Consider the following 17,618-nt stretch of genomic DNA (forward strand, 5'->3'; position numbering starts at 1 on the left):
GGTTTACCACAAATGGGCTACAGGTGCACTGAGATGTTGGTCCCACAGCTTTCTGGACAGCAAGAGTACCTAAGCCTGTGTGTTAGTTCATTCTCACGCTGCCATAAAGAACTGCCCAAGACTGGGTAGTTTATAAAGGAAAGAGGTTTAATTGACTCACACTTCCACATGGTAGGGGAGGCCTCAGGAAACTTACCATCATGGTGGAAGGGGAAGCAGACATGCCCTTCTTCACATGATGGCAGGAAGGAGAAGTTCTGAGCAAAGAGGGAAAAGCCACTTATAAAACTTTCAGATCTCTTGAGAGCTCATTGTAATGGAAGCAGCAGCATGCCCCATGATTCACTTACCCACCAGATCCCTCCCTCCCACAGCACCTGGGGATTATGGGAACTGTAATTCAAGATGAAATTAGGGTGGGGACACAGCAAAACCATATCAGCTAGCTTCCAGCCTTGACTAACCTCTTCTTTTTACACCAGGTAGATATTCATATGTTACCATTCTCTATAGGTGCCATCACATGAAGATTAGGGAGCACTGCCTTAGAGGTACATACTGTACATGATGAAACTAGGACCCCAGAGATGTGCCAGTAAATGCAATTATAGGAACAGAACTTAAGTGTGCTAACTACTTTCCTGGTACTTTTAGTATTTGTCTAAAATTGTATTAACTCTTAAATATGCTTAGCATATCAATTACTACTTCATTTATGCCTCTAAACAAACAATATTTATTTAGTTTACAACTGGATACTTGATACAATCTGGAATAAGGTTCAAGTGTAATCGTAAATATTGCATTTGAATTGCTTCCTATATGTTCAGTTGGCATCTATTTAAGAGCAAACATCTGCCACATGTGTTGGTAGTTAACCTAAGAGTGATCCAATGTTAAATTTATGCTATTTTCTTCATTCTAAAAATAGAGTCGTACACAGCAGTTTTTGTTTTTCTTAAAGCTTTTAGCTCTGTAATAAACAGTTCATCCTTTTTTTTTTTTTTTTTGGTATAGCACAACTACTTGAAAATTATTTTTTTCTAACCTATTTAAACAACCTTGGGAAAAAGTGGGAAGTTACTCATCTTAGGAGCTGTTCTTTTGAGTACTGTCTTAGACTTCTCTCAAGTAAGAGTCTTTCCTCAATTATGTAGTAATTTTTTTCGGTCCATTACTGTATACATATCTTTTTTACCTATTCATCTGACTCATTTAATGAAATGAAATGTCTTGTTATAAAATATACATTATACAGTAGTATATAATAAAAGAGGCTTCAGAAGATGAGGTAATTTAAGAACTTTATAAGACACAAATAAAGAGAAAATGGCAATCATGTAAGGAAAAGGCACTAAATATGGTTTAAAGATAGTTTGGAATTTAAACCAATGGAGCACACCTTCTAGCCTCCCAGGTTGGCCTTCAATCTTTTGCGGAGGGAAAAAAAAAAAATTATGTTCTTTAAAAAAAAAAAAAAAAACCTGTAAAAATGTTAGAAAGCAAGAAGAGTTTTCTTGGCGGCCCCAAAATTGTAAGGAGTCCTAAAAGACAAGGAAGTTGGGATCAGATTGAAGGAAGAAGCCAACCTAAACTTAGTCAGAAGAAAACTACTGAAAAGGTAGGTGCAGCCTCTGGATATTCCAAGCTTAGAGTCAGCAGCTACTAAAAAAGAAGGAAGCCTTGGGGTATCACTGATGGTGTAACAAGACAGTTTAGCCCTTATAATCTTATCCCGTTTGGACCAAATTACAGCCAGCAGAGGTGTCTACTCTCAAGTGAGAACAATAAGTAGAAGTACTGGAAGCAAAGAAGCAAGACAGAGCTCCAAATATTTCTAATATTCAGAAGGAAGTTCCCCCTGTTGCCGAGAAGCCTAATTACTTGCCCCCTCCACTATTTTTCAGATAAGCACTGCAGTAGACGGAGATAAGCATGTGAAGTATTTAAAAGCAGATGAATATCCCAGCCAGAAACAATTACCCAACAGTTTAGGAAAGTAAACACTTTGAAAAGGCAGTGTAGTGGGCTGAATACTGGCCCTCAAAAATACCAATTTCTAATCCCTGGAAACTGTAAATGGCACTTTATATGGAAAAGGAATCTTTGCATGTGTGATTAAATTATGGGTCTTGAGATTCAGGGATTATCTTGGATGAACCACAAGTGTCCTTATAAGAAAGAGCTGGAGGACAGTTTGACACAGAAGAGGAGAAGGCAATGTAACCACAGAGGCATTGATCGGAGTGGTGTGCCAGAAGCTAAGGAATGCTGGTAGCCACCGCAAGCTGGAAGAGGCAAGAAATAGATTCTTTCCTAGAGCCTCCAGAAGGAGTGTGGTCCTGTCAACACCTTGATTTCAGTTCAGTGATACCGATTGCAGATTTCTGGCTCCCAAAACTGTCAGAGGCTCAAATGATCTTCCCACCTCAGCATCACGAGTAGCTGGCACTATAGGTGTGTGCCACCGCACCGAGCTAATTTTTTATTTTTATTTTTTGTAGAGACAGTTTCACTATGTTGCCCAGACTGGTTGAAACTAAATTGTTAATTCAGAACTCTCCCACAAAGATAGATTCCAGCCCGGATGACTTCAGTGGTAAATTCTATCAAACACTTAATATTGTTTTTGAAAACAGGAAGAGGGAACACTTCCAACTTATTTCACAAAGACGGAAGAATCCTGATACCAAACTTGACAAAGACATTGCAAGAAGAGAAAATGACAGATGAATATCTCTCATGAACATAAATATGAAAATCTTTTACCAAGCATCTGTTTTGAGTCAATTGCGTCCTTTCCCCTCAAAAGATAGGTTGAAGTCCTAAGCCCTGGTACCTGTGAATGTGATCTTATTTGTAAGTAGGGTCTTTACAGATGACGTTAAGATGAGGTCACACTGGATGAGAATGGGCTGTCATCCATTGACTGATACCTTGTAAGAAGGGGGAAATTTGTATACAGACAGCCACAGAGGAAGAACACCATGTGACAATGGAGGCAGAGATTGGAGTGATGCCACCACAAGCCAAAGAATGCTATGGATTACCAGCAACTGCCAGAAGCTACCAGAAGCTAGAAAGAGGCAAGGAAGGATCATTCCCTAGAATCTTGAGACAGAGCATGGCCCCGTGGACACCTTGATTTCAGATTTAGCCTCCACAACTATGAGAAAATAAATTTCTATTGTTTTAAGACATCCAATTTGTAGTACTTTGTTACAGCAGAATTGGGAAACTAGTATAGCCTCTAAGGCAAATACCAAGTAAATTTGACTATATTTTTGTATGAAACTTCTGTATGACAAAGGAACTGCAAACCAAATTCAAAGACAGTCTAGGAGCAAATGTTTGCCATACATGTAATAAAAGAGCAGCAGCTGCAAAATACAAAGAACTGCCACTGTATTCGTCTGTTTTCATGCTGCTGATAAAGACATACCAGAGATTGGGTTATAAAGAAGAAGAGGTTTAATGGACTCACAGTTCTGCATGGCTAGGGAGACCTCACAATCATGGCAGAAGGCGAAAGGCGCATCTTACATGGAGGCAGGCAAAGAGAATGAGAATCAAACGAAGGAGGTTTCCCCTTATAAAACCATCAGATCTCATGAGACTTACTACCACGAGAACAGTAGGGGGGAAGCTGCCCACATGATTCAGTTATCTCCCACTGGGTCCCTCCCACAACACATGGGAATTATGGGAGCTGCAGTTCAAGATGAGATTTGGGTGGGGACACAGCCAAACTGTGTGACCTACAAACCAATAAAAAGAATAATAGGCATTTCACTGAAGAAAAAAATGCAAGTGGTTAACACATATGTGAAAAGATCTTTCTAACCACACTCATAATCTAGAGATAGAAAATGAGACCATTTGCATTGTATATTCTGCAAAATGCATTTTTTAAAAAATGCATATCGAGGTGTTTTTTGTGGGGTTGGGAAATTGGTGCTGTTCATTGTTGGTTGGGGCATTTGAGAGATGCTCATACACTATTGTTGAGAGTACAGCTGGTGGAGGTATTGTCGAGTCTCCATACCTAACTGACAGAAATCCTCTCACATATGCACAGTGAAGGGTGATAAGGGTTTTTACTTAGCGTTGCTCTCATTTGTTTAAAAAACAAAGGAAACAACCTAAATGTCCGACAGTAACAGAATAAATTCTGATACCTATATTACTTCGTGACAGCAAAATTTAAAAAACTTGTAGTCAGATCAAATGTACTGATGTGGCAAGATGTCTGAAGACACTTTTAAGTGAGTCAAAAAAGCGATCTATAGAACAATATCTGCAGTGTTTCAATGTGTTTACAAATGAAGCTGTTGCTGTGTGACAGACTGTTTTATGACATGGTTCAACTTAATGTTTTTTCAGTTTTATGATGGTGCTAAAATGATACCTATTTATGTATGAAGTATGTTCCTCTACTTACGATGGGGCCACATCTAGATAAGCCTATCGTGAGTCCAAAACCTACGTTACACCTAATGGTGTTTTCACCTTACAATGGGTTTATCTAGTTATAGTCCCATCATCAATTAAGGAGCATCTGTATGTATAAATAGCTTTAACTTCATTGAAAGATATCTAGGAGGATGCACCTAAACATTACAGCACTGGTTAGACTAATAAGGAGTGACCTGTATTGTTCATGAGGGACTTTTATTTTGATATCTTTTGTTGCATCTGTTGTGATGATGCATTCAGATATTTTATACATTTTAAAAATACAAACATCACTTATACAGCAGCTGTGTTCCTTCAGGTTTGGAGCATTTAAGCAATCTAAAGTTTGGCATTCAGAAAGTCATCTCGTGTGTGTGTGTGTGTGTGTGTAAATGTTATTTAGAAGTGTTTGCAGAAGAATTGCAAGAATAGCAGAAAGAACCCCCAATTAGCTTCACTCAAGTTCCCTATTTGCTGACATTTTGCACACCTGCTTTCTCTTTGTCTCAGCTATTGTCTTTATTCTTTTTCTGAGCCATTTGAGAGAGAGTTAGACTTCTCATCAGCATGTATTTCCCCAAAGAAGCAACACTCTAAATTTTCCAGTATGTATTTCCCCAAAGAAGTACACTCCTACTTAAATATACATAAAAAACAGTTTTATGCATTCTAAACACTCAGTTGTATATACAATTCTACAACTCACTTTCCTCACTCCCCACATTCCTCTCCAAAATGCAGTTATTCACATCAAGAAATTAACGTTGATAAAACATCATGCTATAATCCACAGGACCCATTCGATTTCCCCACCTCTCCCAGCAGTGTCTCTTTTTTCCTTCCTGGTCCAGGATTTCATCAAGGATCATGGCTCCATTTACTGGTGTCTCCAGTTTTTTTCAACCTAGAATATTACCCAAGCTTTGTCTTTCAAGACCTTGACAATTTTAAAGAATAAGGCCTTTGTGTAGGATGTCCTTCAGTCTAGGTCCATTTGATATTTCCTCACGTCCAGACTGAGGCCAAGCAGTATTGGCAGGAATACCACAGGCACGATACTGTGCTCTTCTCGTTGCATCAGTCAGAAGGCACATGAGGGTGACTTGCCCTACTAACCTTGATCACAGATCAAGTTTGTGTCTGCTGAGTTTCTCCACTGCAAAGTTACTATTTTTTTCTTTGTAATTGATGTGTAATTTATGAGGAGATCCTCTGAGACTGCCAGTTTCTCATGAGACCTGCACCTATAACCCTTAGTGTTCATTTGTGGTTCCTGCCTGAATCAGCTACCACTGTAATGGTTGTCAGGTGGTGACTTTTCTTTTTCCATTATCCTTCTTGGTTGTTCTTTGGAACTCTACCATTAAAAAAAGAGCTTTCCCTTCTATTTAATTTGTGTGGTCTCATGGCTTCCCATTTTACTAACAGATTACAACACATTGAATGTCACTATTTAATGTTGACACTGTCTTATATTTGGCCAGTGGGCACCCATTAGGGTGGCTTGTGTGTCATTTCGACTTGCTCCCATCCTTCTTTTTGCACTTCTTTACTGTGGTAGGCTGAATAATAGTCTCCCAAAGATGCTCACATCGTAATCCCCCAAACCACCTGGGTTATCCAGATGGGCTGGTGTAATCACAAGGGTTTTTTTTATAAGGGTCAGATGTGCACATCTTCATCTCTGCTTTCTCTGACCCTACTGCCTAATAACCCATGGTAAGGAAGCAAAGGGTCAGAGAGAAAAATACGAAGATGCCACACTGCTGGCCTTGTAGCTGGAAGAATGGCCGTGAACTTCTTAATATCATAAATGTTCTTTTCGTTTTACTTCTTTCTTTGTCTGTTGTTATGATGAGATCCAAGCATTTTCTCCCTTGTATGGATTTTTCATAAGCTAGAAACTAAGCTACATTTTCTAATTACTAATTTTTCCCCTACCCTCTTGAATTTTAACATGATTTTTTTTTATAGTTAGCCTACAGATAGAAGCACCTGGTTTCCACTTTTACTGGAGCCACTTTAGTGCAAACTAATGTGCTTTTTATAAATTTTGTGATAAAACTTTGCTAGGAAGCTTATAAAGACTCAAATTGAGGCTTACAAATTACCTTGGTGATTATAGTTACAGGTCCTACAGTCTGACATTATCGGTGTTTAATGTAGTTCAGTAACAAGGGGAAAATCGGTAGGTCCCTGGGCTGTCACTTGCATCAATTGTTATTGTAATTTTGTGCTCCCAAGATTACAGCCCATGTTTCTGGAACATTTGGTGTCAAACTGATCAAGTTGGTATGTTGATCCATAACTTCTTTAAGTGAAGGTCCCGAGGGTTTTGTTTTAAGAGAGGCGTCTTGAAAGTGAGAAATTAGTTAATAGTATAAATTTTAGATTCAGCCAAACCAAGGTACAAATTCTAGGAATGACACTTAGCTGGCAGCTGTGAGCAAGTCACTTAATTTCTCTAAACTTAAGTTACTTTATTTTTAAAATAGAGAAATTTTAGTTATTTTATTTCTAAAATTGAGATGACATAAAGTTGTAAGGATTAAGTAAGAGTATGGAAATAAAATGCTACACGTGTAATAAATGTTCAATAAATGGCAGCTGTTATAAACAAAAATTTTAGTTGCCTAGAATCACTTATTACAGTGCAAATGAACTCTGATGATAATCTCAATAGTTAAGCATTTCTTTTTTTTTTTTTTTTTTTGAGACGGAGTCTTTGTCACCCAAACTGGAGTACAATGGCCACCTTGGGTCACTGCGGACTCTACCAGGTTCAAGTGATTCTCCTGCTTCAGCCTCCCGAGTAGCTGGGATTACAGACGCCTACCACCATGCCCAGCTAATTTTTGTATTTTAGTAGAGAAGGGGTTTCACCACGTTGGCCAGGTTGGGCTCTAACTCCTGAAATCAAGTGTTCTGCCTGCCTCCACCTCCACCTTCCAAAGTGCTGGGATTACAGGCTTGAGCCATTGCACCCGGCCCTTAAGCATTTTTTTTTACTAATTTCTCCATCAATGGACTGAAGTTATTTTACATTCTGTACATTCTTTTTTTCTTTCAAGAAATTTTAAAATACTCCTGGGGTTAATCAGATTGTATTTTAATTTTATATATTTATATTACATTTAGTAAAATATCCAGCAATTAGAGAGTGCATATTAATGTTGATACTGAAGTGGTGTTTTTAAATGTTCCATGTCAGTGTTCTTTCTGTATTCAAAATTATGTCAAAGATGCAGTGTTTCTTAAAACAGTGATAGGGTTTTTGCTGTTAGTAGACAATGTAGTCAAGCCACAATTAGTTTGACACCAAGGTGGTTATGATATCATTACTTTAGATTGTAATTTAACTTTAGTGATATAGTAATTACTTCTGCCAGTTTTAGTAGTTCCTGTTATAATAAGAGTTTTAAAAGGAGAAAAGTGAATTCAAATGTATGCTTTTATTATTAAACATTTATGTCAGGTGGATATTCTATAGAGATGTAATCTTGACTCAGTTGTTAGAAAACAGATAAAATAGGAAATACAAGATCTCTGTTTCAGTAATACTGGCCAGATTATTATTATTTCACCATAATGGCAACATCTGCCAGGGAAATTAAAACAAAATTTCCTCCCTCAGGAGATTCTGCCTGCTCCAACTAAAGCTGTGTATATACAGGGAATGCCAGGAAATTCTGACATATTGTTGGAGCAAGCACTTCAAAAATATCTTGTGTTTTTTCTGTTTTAGCAACTTCACTGTGTGGTGGTTGGAAGTGAAAATGCCAAACGATATTTTGAAGCAGTTCAAGGATCTAAAGAGCATCAAGGAGAGCTTTTTGGGATCCATAACCTCTTCAAACTGAGGTCCCAAGGGTCTTGTCTTACAAGGGACATTCTGGAGGTGTGATCATCTTCTCTAACCTTTTCAATAATATCTTAAATACAGTTTTTCTTCCTCAGGAAATTTGAAATACAATTGCTGTTGCCTTTTCAGAGAAACTTTTGGTTTTCTTTATCAAAAATGCCTCGGAATTTTTACTTGTAGAGAATAAGAAATGAATTATTATACCTCTAAACTAAGGTTTTCCCATGCATAATTACACATAATGCACACACATGAACATACATACTGAGCAGTATGAACTCCAGGGCCGTTTTAAGATAGGCAGAGAGAAGCTTATTGTTTTGAAAACAGCTGCTGAAGTCAGGAACTAAAAAAAGAGGTTTTCCTAAATAAACAAAAATATAAAATGTGTTTTGATTAAAAGTTACCAAATACTCCCTGAGATGTACTCTCATGTCTCATGGAGATTTTTTGTTTTCTGTTCCCAATAAAAATTCCACACCAATATTTTAAACTCTCCCTGTTGTGTTCATCCTCAACATACAGATGTTTCTTATTCTTCAAACAAATACTTTATATCCTTTTTTAAAAAACTCTTTTACGTTCTTTTATATAGCAGAATACTAAAGATATTAACTATTTTCTAATTGATAGTCATATAGGTATCATAAAATCCTGGAATATTATCTTTTTCAACCTCCTCATGGGATAGATGAGGAAACTGAGTCTTAGAGAACTTCAGGATATTTCTCTTGACTTCCATGACTTTGTAGTAGAATCTTAATGTACTTAATTTATTCAGTAAGTACCATAAAGACAGTTCAAGGAGCAATTGGTTCCTGTCCTTGAGGAACTTGAACCATCTTCTCCGGAGGTGGAAGAGAACGTTTACATAATAACCACATAATGTCAGGAATCATATGCTGTAGACCATGGATGGCCGGGGGAGAGGAAAGTATACATGATTTGAATCCTATCAATATTATTACTATTATACAACTTCTGATGTAGACTGCTGAGTTTCTCGTTTCTAGTAATTACATTGATTCTGAATTCAGTGACCCATTTGAGTCCTGCTTTTTGGGGTTTTTTCCCCTTGCTTTTTAAATACGCTGTTTCTTTTATGAATTTGTTCTTTCCAGTTTCTCTTTTCATGTCAATAACTTTGTTTGCCCTCCAGCTCCCAAACCCAGCTGCTACCTCCATCTCAGAGTACTACTTGACATGCTTATATTCATGTTAAAGTCATTGTCTATAGTATTAGCATTACATTATTTATCCTGTTTTCTGTCATATATTATGACATAGTTATCTGTTTTTGTCAGAATAACCACCTATTTCTTTGTTAAACAAGTGTTATGTGAGACGTATCAGGATGACAGGTTATTAAGTAGAAAAAGTTCTCTTGTTCATTGTGCCGCTGCACTCCAACCTGGGTAACAGAGCAAGACTCCGACTCAAAAAAAAAGTCTCTTGTTCACTGGTTATTCTAAGAATATCTTGTTTCACCTTCAGAAGTATTTATTGATGACAGCACCATCCATGTCTTACATTTTCTTTTTTAAAAATATCTTTAAGTTCTTTAATATACCAGAATACTAAGGATATTAACCTATTTTCTAATTGATATTAATAAGGGGTGACAAGGCCATCCATGTCCTACGTTTGTCTGGCTAGGCATATCATTGGCACTTGATTATTAAGTTAAATTTTGAATTAAAATTACTCATTTGTCATCATTTAGAATGTAAACTTATTCGGGCGGGTTAGATTCATGCTGCTTGGTCCAAAGGTGCTTCTGAGTGTTATTATTCGCCCCGTGTAACGGGAGCACGTATCATAAAGTAAAAGAATATTTCACTTCATGTGAGACATTTTTAATTTTTAAAGGTTGTATAAAATCTGTTTTAAAATGTTTTAAGAAGTAAAAATTTGGATATTTACACTTACAATCTTATGATTTCTGGGCAATTTCATTCTGTTTTGCATTGACTTTCCATTGTATTATGGTTTCTCTTCAAAGATAGACATTGAGAGTTCATTTTACAAATATTTATTGAGCATCTGCGAAATGTCAGGTACTGTTCATAGAGCTGGTACATACATAAAAGAACAAAATAGACAAAATGATGCTGTCTATCAGAAGTCTACATTCTATATGGGAAGACAAATGATAAACAGAATAAATAAGTAAAATACAGAATGTATTGTGATAGGTAGGTTCTCAGGATAGAAAATAGAACAGGGAAGGGAAATGGGAACTGTCAGGGAAGGAGCATTGCAGTTTTAGATGGAGTAGCCAAGGAAGTCCTCACTCTGAGGGCTGCATTTGAGTATTCAAAGAGGTGAGGGAGGAAGGTGTGTTTTAGACAGGGGAAACAAATGCAGAGGTCCTGAAGGAGGAACATGCCCCATGTGATCTCACAATGTCAGGGAGGCCAGACTGGTTAGAGTGGGGTAAGCGAGAGAGCAAGAGATGGAACCAGAGAGATGACAGAGAGTCAGACCATGCAGGAACTTTGACTTTGACTTGAATGAGACAAAAAGCAGTTAGAGGGTTCTGAACAGAAAGATGACATAGTCTGATTTATATTAGCTTGACTTACTATTGAAAACTAGACTATAGAAGTACAAGGACATAAGCAAGAAGCCAGTTAGGAGGATACTACAGTAATCCAGCTGAGAGATGATGTTGGCTTGAGCCAGGGTGATGGTGGCAGATGGCGTGAGAAGTGGCTGGATGGTGTGTGTATTATCCAGCTGGCATTGACAGGATTCACTGATGGGTCAGATACAAGGTATGAGAAAAAGAGAGAAGTTAAGGATGGCTCCAAGGTGTTTGGCCTGAGCAGCTTAAGACTGGAATGGTCATTTATCTATAATAAGGGAGTTTCAGCAGCTTTAAGATTTCTAGTACTGCCGCTTTCACCTGTTGTAGCCATTTAGCTTCTGTTACAGAGATAAATGGTAGCCTGGGAGTGAGGCTTCCCATCCCATTGCTGTAATAGCCTCCAGGCATGGAGAGTAAAGGACTTGCAGCAATTCAGAAACCATTTGTCATTCCCTAGAGTTCCATAGGGGAGAGTCTCACTCATTGCCCTGGATACCAAGTGGCTGGAACCATGCCATTAGTATGTCTGTGTATTCTTAAGTTGGGCATTTGTAACTGTAGTGATGATAGTATTATTTCTTCTTGCTCTATCAACACATACAGCCTTAGAAAGTGAATTGATTTGCTTTTGAGGAGAATTTAGTATTCTAGAATCTAGGCCATTAGAACTTCTGCTAAATGATACACCAGAAGCTTTAAAGTCCAAATACTTTCCCAAAGATATAGCAAGCCTGTTATATAACTAGAATATTGTTTTTCATTTCATAGTAGGATGGACCTTTTTATTTTGATGCCTCCTACACCTAAGGGATATTGTCAAATGAATATGAACAATAAATATAGTAACAATATAGGCTAGAATATCAAGTTCCCAATATTCAACATTGTGGTGTTTGAAACGTTAATATGTCCTTACCATAATTATTATATGGGAATGGTTGTTACGGATATCATACTGGGTAAATATATAACATTTCTTCACTCTCCCTCTCCCCACTAGTACTTTTAATGAAGTTGGCTGGAAAGTGTTAGTTTTCTGTGTCTGTAAAAGTAAACTTTAAGATAAGAATTAAGAGTATTTTTAAAATGTTTTATAAATGTTTATATATGAGTTTCTTAATTAGCAAGTTGAAAAATAACTTTAAGAATGCTAAAGCAAGCTGCATGCAATGTTTCTTTCTTAACTTCAAGAACAGCATGCCTTGCTATTGCTTATCTGGTTGTGGCTACCCCCTGTGTTGCATGGCTATCTGTATTCTTTCTTACTGACATTATAGAGAGAAGGCCAAGTGGAAGCAGGGATCATGACAGCCACAACATGGTTGAAAGAGGGACCTCCAGCACACAAACTGGAAATGGTATGTAATGTTTGAGCTTGTAGCCTACAACACCTAGAAAACATGCACTGTGACAATTTTGTTTCTTTTCCTTTTTCCTTCATTTTATAACCTGTAAAAAAAAAAAAAAATTAAGAGTCAAGGACATAAAGTTCAGAGGACTATGGGTAAAATTAATAATTAAGGCTGATTTAACATTCATATAACAAATTCAGGAGCAATTCAGCCATTTACAGCTAAACTGAATTTTAACTACCCCAAACTGTAAATACAGTACCACCTAGATAACTAACCCATCCCAAATAAATAATTTTTGACTAAATGGTAAGTTAAATGGAAAAATCACCACCAATGTGTATTTAAAATTATTGAAGCCAAATATTAAAGTTGTTCTCTAACTGAAAGCAGATATTTTATTTGATTCCTTCATTTTGTGATCTTTTTAGTAGTTTGCCATCTCATGTACCACCACATCTTTATTTCATCATAAGGCCATCCTAAAGGTAAAAAACGTGTGGAAGGTTTTTTGTTATTGTTTCTGGTTTTTTCTTGTTTGTTTTTAGAGTCTTAACTGTCAGTTTATACCAGTCCAGTGACTTTAAATTGGGGATGAAATTTTTATAAATTTAAATATATGAATATCAAATATTGGCAAAAGTATTAGCAGACAATACTTTCCCACAATATTTTACTATTAGAGGCTCAGTTTTAGAAAACTAGGGTATATTTAACTCTGACTAATGTGAAAAAGTTACATATTGAATTTAAATTTGTAGCAAATTTTACTTCAAAATTCTTTATTTCTGGTGATCAAGAGCCTATTGGCCTTTTTAATCAATTAGAACAATTTTCCAGTCATGAATTCTTTACCTTGTTAACTCCTGTAATCTGTCTTATTCTTAAAGCATGATTAGAAGTATCTGCTAGATGACAGTAAACTCCAGTAATTCTTAAGCAGTAAGTTGTATGCTTTTCACTTTCGAGGCCAGAATTACGTGTCCTTGCATCTTAGAAGCCAAACACTCCACTTTGTGTTTTTTTCCGAAATACTTTGATGATATGGTATTCGAGTTTAAACTGTTTTATTTTGGAACAATATTCAACATGGAAAGAGAAAAGACTACTGTCCTAGACTATGATATTAAACCCTTTACTAAATGTTTATTAAATGTTGTACTTTTAGAAAATACTAAGTGATACACTTGTACCTAAATTACCTGCCCAAAGTTGATTCCTTTTCAGTTGATTCCATATTATATCTTGAGGTTTTCTGATGTTTTTGTCATTGTTTCTTCTGTAGCCTGGAGAGCCTGACTGTCAGGAATGCAGAGGTCCAGAACAAGCTGCAGAGCCACTGGCAAAGGAAGTGTGTGATCTCTGCAGCGACTTCAGTGATGAAGAGCCAGTGGGAGCCGCAGGAGTAAAGACTGCCAAAAACAGAGCACCCGATTCAAATAAAGCTTCCAGCTCTCCAGGACAGCTTACCTTACTCCAGTGTGGTTTCTCGAAATTGTTTGAAACAAAATGTAAAGCAGTTGAGGACAGTGATGGAAATACTGCCTCTGATGATGAAAGTTCTGATGAGCAGCCCACATGCCTTTCAACAGAAGCCAAAGATGCTGGTTGTGAGAAAAATCAGGACTCTCTTTGTACTTCAAAATATCAGAAATTAGATAACATCCTAAATCCAAAAGAAAAGCATATTTTTTATAAAAGTGAGAAGACTTTAGAACAGACTATTTCTTCTAAGTCTGATGAGAAAAAATTTAGAAATACAGATAAACATTGCATTTTACAGAATGCCACAGAATCAGAAGATAGTGATGTCATCTGTCCTACACAGTATACAACTGAGAGATTCCCCGACAATAGTATAAGGTTTAAGCCACCCTTGGAGGGTTCTGAGGATTCTGAAACAGAACACTCTGTAAAAACAAGAAATAATGATAATGGTCGAAAGACTGATGACAAAAGAAATGGAATAATTTCAGAAAAGTTAAGTCCTGAGAACACAACCCTGAAATCTATTGTGAAAAGAAAAGGCAGCGATATCAGTGATGAATCTGATGACATTGAAATTTCTTCCAAGTCAAGAGTAAGGAAGAGTTCATTGAGGTTTAAGAGAATAAAGGAAACCAAAAAAGAACTTCACAATTCTCCCAAAACAGTGAACAAAACAAACCAAGTATATGCAACAAATGAGGATCATAACTCTCAGTTTATTGATGATTATTCATCCTCAGATGAGAGTTTATCCGTCAGCCACTTCAGTTTCTCTAAACAGAGCCATAGAACAAGAACTGTAAAAGACAGAACCAGTTTTTCTTCAAAATTGCCTAGCCATAATAAGAAAAATAGCACTTTCATGCCAAGAAAACCAATGAAATGTTCAAATGAGAAAGCTGTCAATCAACAGCAGTCATATGAATCAATGGATAAATTTTTAGGTAACTAAAGACACATTCTGAAAACTTTAAAAAGTATATTTGTTTTATCAAGTAGTCTGTGAGATACTTTGAATTAACTTGTAAAATAGCCCTGAAATCAAGATGCTGCATTGAGGCACAAATAAGGAAGGGTTGGGTAGCAGGATAAATGGGAGACCACATGTAGGTCAAGATAATGTTGCCATCTACACCAGGACCCCCTCCATGTGCCCCTCTAAATCATAACTCCTCTGCCCCCATAAATACCAATTATTCTAGCTTCTATAATAATTACTTATTTACATTTATATGGTTTTATCACCAAATGTGCATTCTCTAGGTGAATTAATCTGTTTTCACACTGCTGATAAAGACATACTTGAGACTGAGAAGAAAAGGGGGTTTAATGGATTCATAGTTCCACATGGCTAGGGAGGCCTCACAATCATGGCGGAAGACAAGGAGGAGCAAGTCATGTCTTAACATGGTTGGTGGCAGGAAAAGAGAGAGAGAGCTTGTACAGGGGAACTCCTCTTTATAAAACCATCAGATCTCATGAGACTTACTCACTGTCACGAGAACAGCTTGGGAAAGACCTGTCCCCGTGATTCAGTTCCCTCCCGCCAGGTCCCTCCCATGACACATGGGGATTGTGGGAGCTACAGTTCAAGACGAGATTTGAGTGGAGACACAGCCCAACCATATCACTAGGTATTATGGTCCAGTCTCATACATTTTTTTTTAATGTTAGGCAGTCTTTTTTAATCTACAGGAATCCTCATCCCTTTCATTGCCGTACAATGTAACTATGGAAGTACCTGGACCATCTCTTACAGAGTTTCCGTCAGTTTGTATTTTGCTAATTGCATCCTCTCCATGCAGTTAAACATGTTCTTCTGTTTTCTATATTACCTGCAAAAGAGCAGTTGGTTCCTGAGACTGGATCAGACTCAGGTTCAGTTCCTTTGGCAAGATAAAAGTTAGTGTTTAACAAGACTATGGTAGGCACAAAATGTTTATTCTCTCTTTATGATCCTAGCAGCCATTGATACTTAATACCTATACTTATTTATTCATTCATTCAGAGTAGCAATATGTTTTCTGTTTATCTCCTTTCATTTTCATTTAATTATTTAGAATGCTTTTGTAAAGAGGTACTTCACTACTTCCCCTCATCTACTATTGCTTACGCAGTGGCACAGTTCATATATGAGCGACAGGAAAAATGCTAATTGCTTTCTTTCTTTACCAGTTTATAGTATAGTAAAAACTAAATATGTCTATATGCTATAAGAATGACCCATTCTTTTCTTAGTAATTGATTCAAACACGTTTAGTGGGTCTCAATTCATTGCAATTAATAATATTGTTAAGGCTCCATTGTCCTATCTGTGGATAGAGGGGAATCTCTGAAATGAATATTTTGGTTCCTGAAGCCTTTTGGCATGCTGCTAGTCATTTTGGAAGCCTCTTTGTTGTCTAGTCTTAACAAGATGTTCCAGGATCATCTCATACATTTTCTGTCCCAGACCTACAATCAGTCATTATTCCAAGAAGTCTTGGTTTCTTTTAGAGAAAAAGTGTGTTTCCAGACCTCAGTATGGTGCTAGTAATGATCATTGCTACTGTTGACTTGGTTATTATTTCTGGGCCTTTTCAGTGGCCAGATTGTATATATATCTATTTATATTTGTATACATATAAGACGTGTATGTATACATATATTTGTGATATATTTTTATATATGTATTTATGTACACATATTTGTGATGATAAAATACCTCGAGTTTATATTTATACTTTTTTGTATTGATACTTAATTTGAGCGTATAGACCTCTCATTTAGCCTCTATTATGTTTGAATACCAGTTCTACAACACTGATAATTCTGGTTCTCAAGCATATAGGGAATGATTTACTTTTAATGCCCCATTGTTGCTCATTTGCTTTATCCCGTATTACACAAAGAATAAAATAGCAGTACTACCACAGTTTGATTACTGACAGCATTTAGGGTTTGTCTGTTTTTGCCTCTACTCTCCCTTTTCTTCCCTTTTTAAAATGAATATGCTACGTCTCTCTTGTCAAAGATACAGACATTGCATTATATACTACCCTTCTCTTAGACTTCACTTGGTCCACAGGTAACTACACATTTCATGCTCCCCATCAGTCCTTAATGTCAGTGCTGCTCACATCATTCCGGTTGTCTGAATCTGACTGTCTGGTAATTCCTCAAGAAGTGTTCGTGAGAATAATATTCCCTGAGATTCTTGCAATAACAGTTTTGTGCCCTTATACCTGAAAGTCAGTTTTGCTGGATGTAAAATACTTGGCTCACGTTGTCTTTTCTTGAGCGTCTTAAATATGTAGCTTTGTTTTCTTTTGGCATAAAGTGTGGTATTATGTGTTCTTTTTTTTTCCTTCTCCGTAGGTGCCCAGGGGATTTTTTTTCTTTTCATTATTGTCCAATAATTTTACTAAATTGTGTTTTGATGTTGTTTATCCTGGGTCCATATTCTCATATACATAGTGTTGTTTTCACTTAAATCTTATTTTGGGAAAGACTTGCTTGTACTAGTGTTTTTGGTTACTTGTTCTATTCCTTTGCTTTGGCTTTCTTCTTCAGGGACTCCTATTATTCAGATGTTCAGTCTTCTTTGCCTGTCTTCAGTTTTTGTCACATTCTCTCATCTTTTTTATCTGTTCATTTTGTTTTGCTTTTTTAAAATGTTGTTTGTTTCTCTGAAAGCTTATCTGTTGTGTTTATTCCCACTTATGTTCCTTCTAGTTTAGTCTTCATTTTTGAAATTAAAAAAAAAAAAATTTAAGTCTTTCCTAAGTTCTTATCACTCATTGCTGGGTTCCTCTAATTCTGATTTACGTTGTTGATTCATGTCTTTTTCTGTTTTGTGAGCACATCTTTCTAGCACGTTTTCATTAGAGGG

At 36.7% G+C, this 17,618-nt stretch overlaps 1 protein-coding gene across 10 annotated transcripts in view; it reads left to right on the forward strand.

Annotated features, from left to right (window-relative positions):
• The window catches only part of ERCC6L2 (ERCC excision repair 6 like 2), a 175,716-nt gene that overhangs the window by 81,575 nt on the left and 76,523 nt on the right, over positions 1–17,618 (forward strand). For all 10 annotated transcript variants that reach the window (XR_012094714.1, XM_037998707.2, XM_037998708.2 and 7 more), the window contains exons 14-16: positions 8,201–8,353; positions 12,185–12,265; positions 13,545–14,691. Coding sequence is in view for 9 of the 10 variants with exons in the window: in XM_037998707.2 (XP_037854635.2) it covers positions 8,201–8,353; positions 12,185–12,265; positions 13,545–14,691 (1,381 nt within the window). In the remaining variant the exon portion in view is untranslated. The remainder of the gene's footprint in view (positions 1–8,200; positions 8,354–12,184; positions 12,266–13,544; positions 14,692–17,618) is intronic.

This window comes from Chlorocebus sabaeus, chromosome 12 (genome assembly GCF_047675955.1).
Source record: "Chlorocebus sabaeus isolate Y175 chromosome 12, mChlSab1.0.hap1, whole genome shotgun sequence".
Classification (NCBI taxonomy): Eukaryota; Metazoa; Chordata; class Mammalia; order Primates; family Cercopithecidae; genus Chlorocebus; species Chlorocebus sabaeus.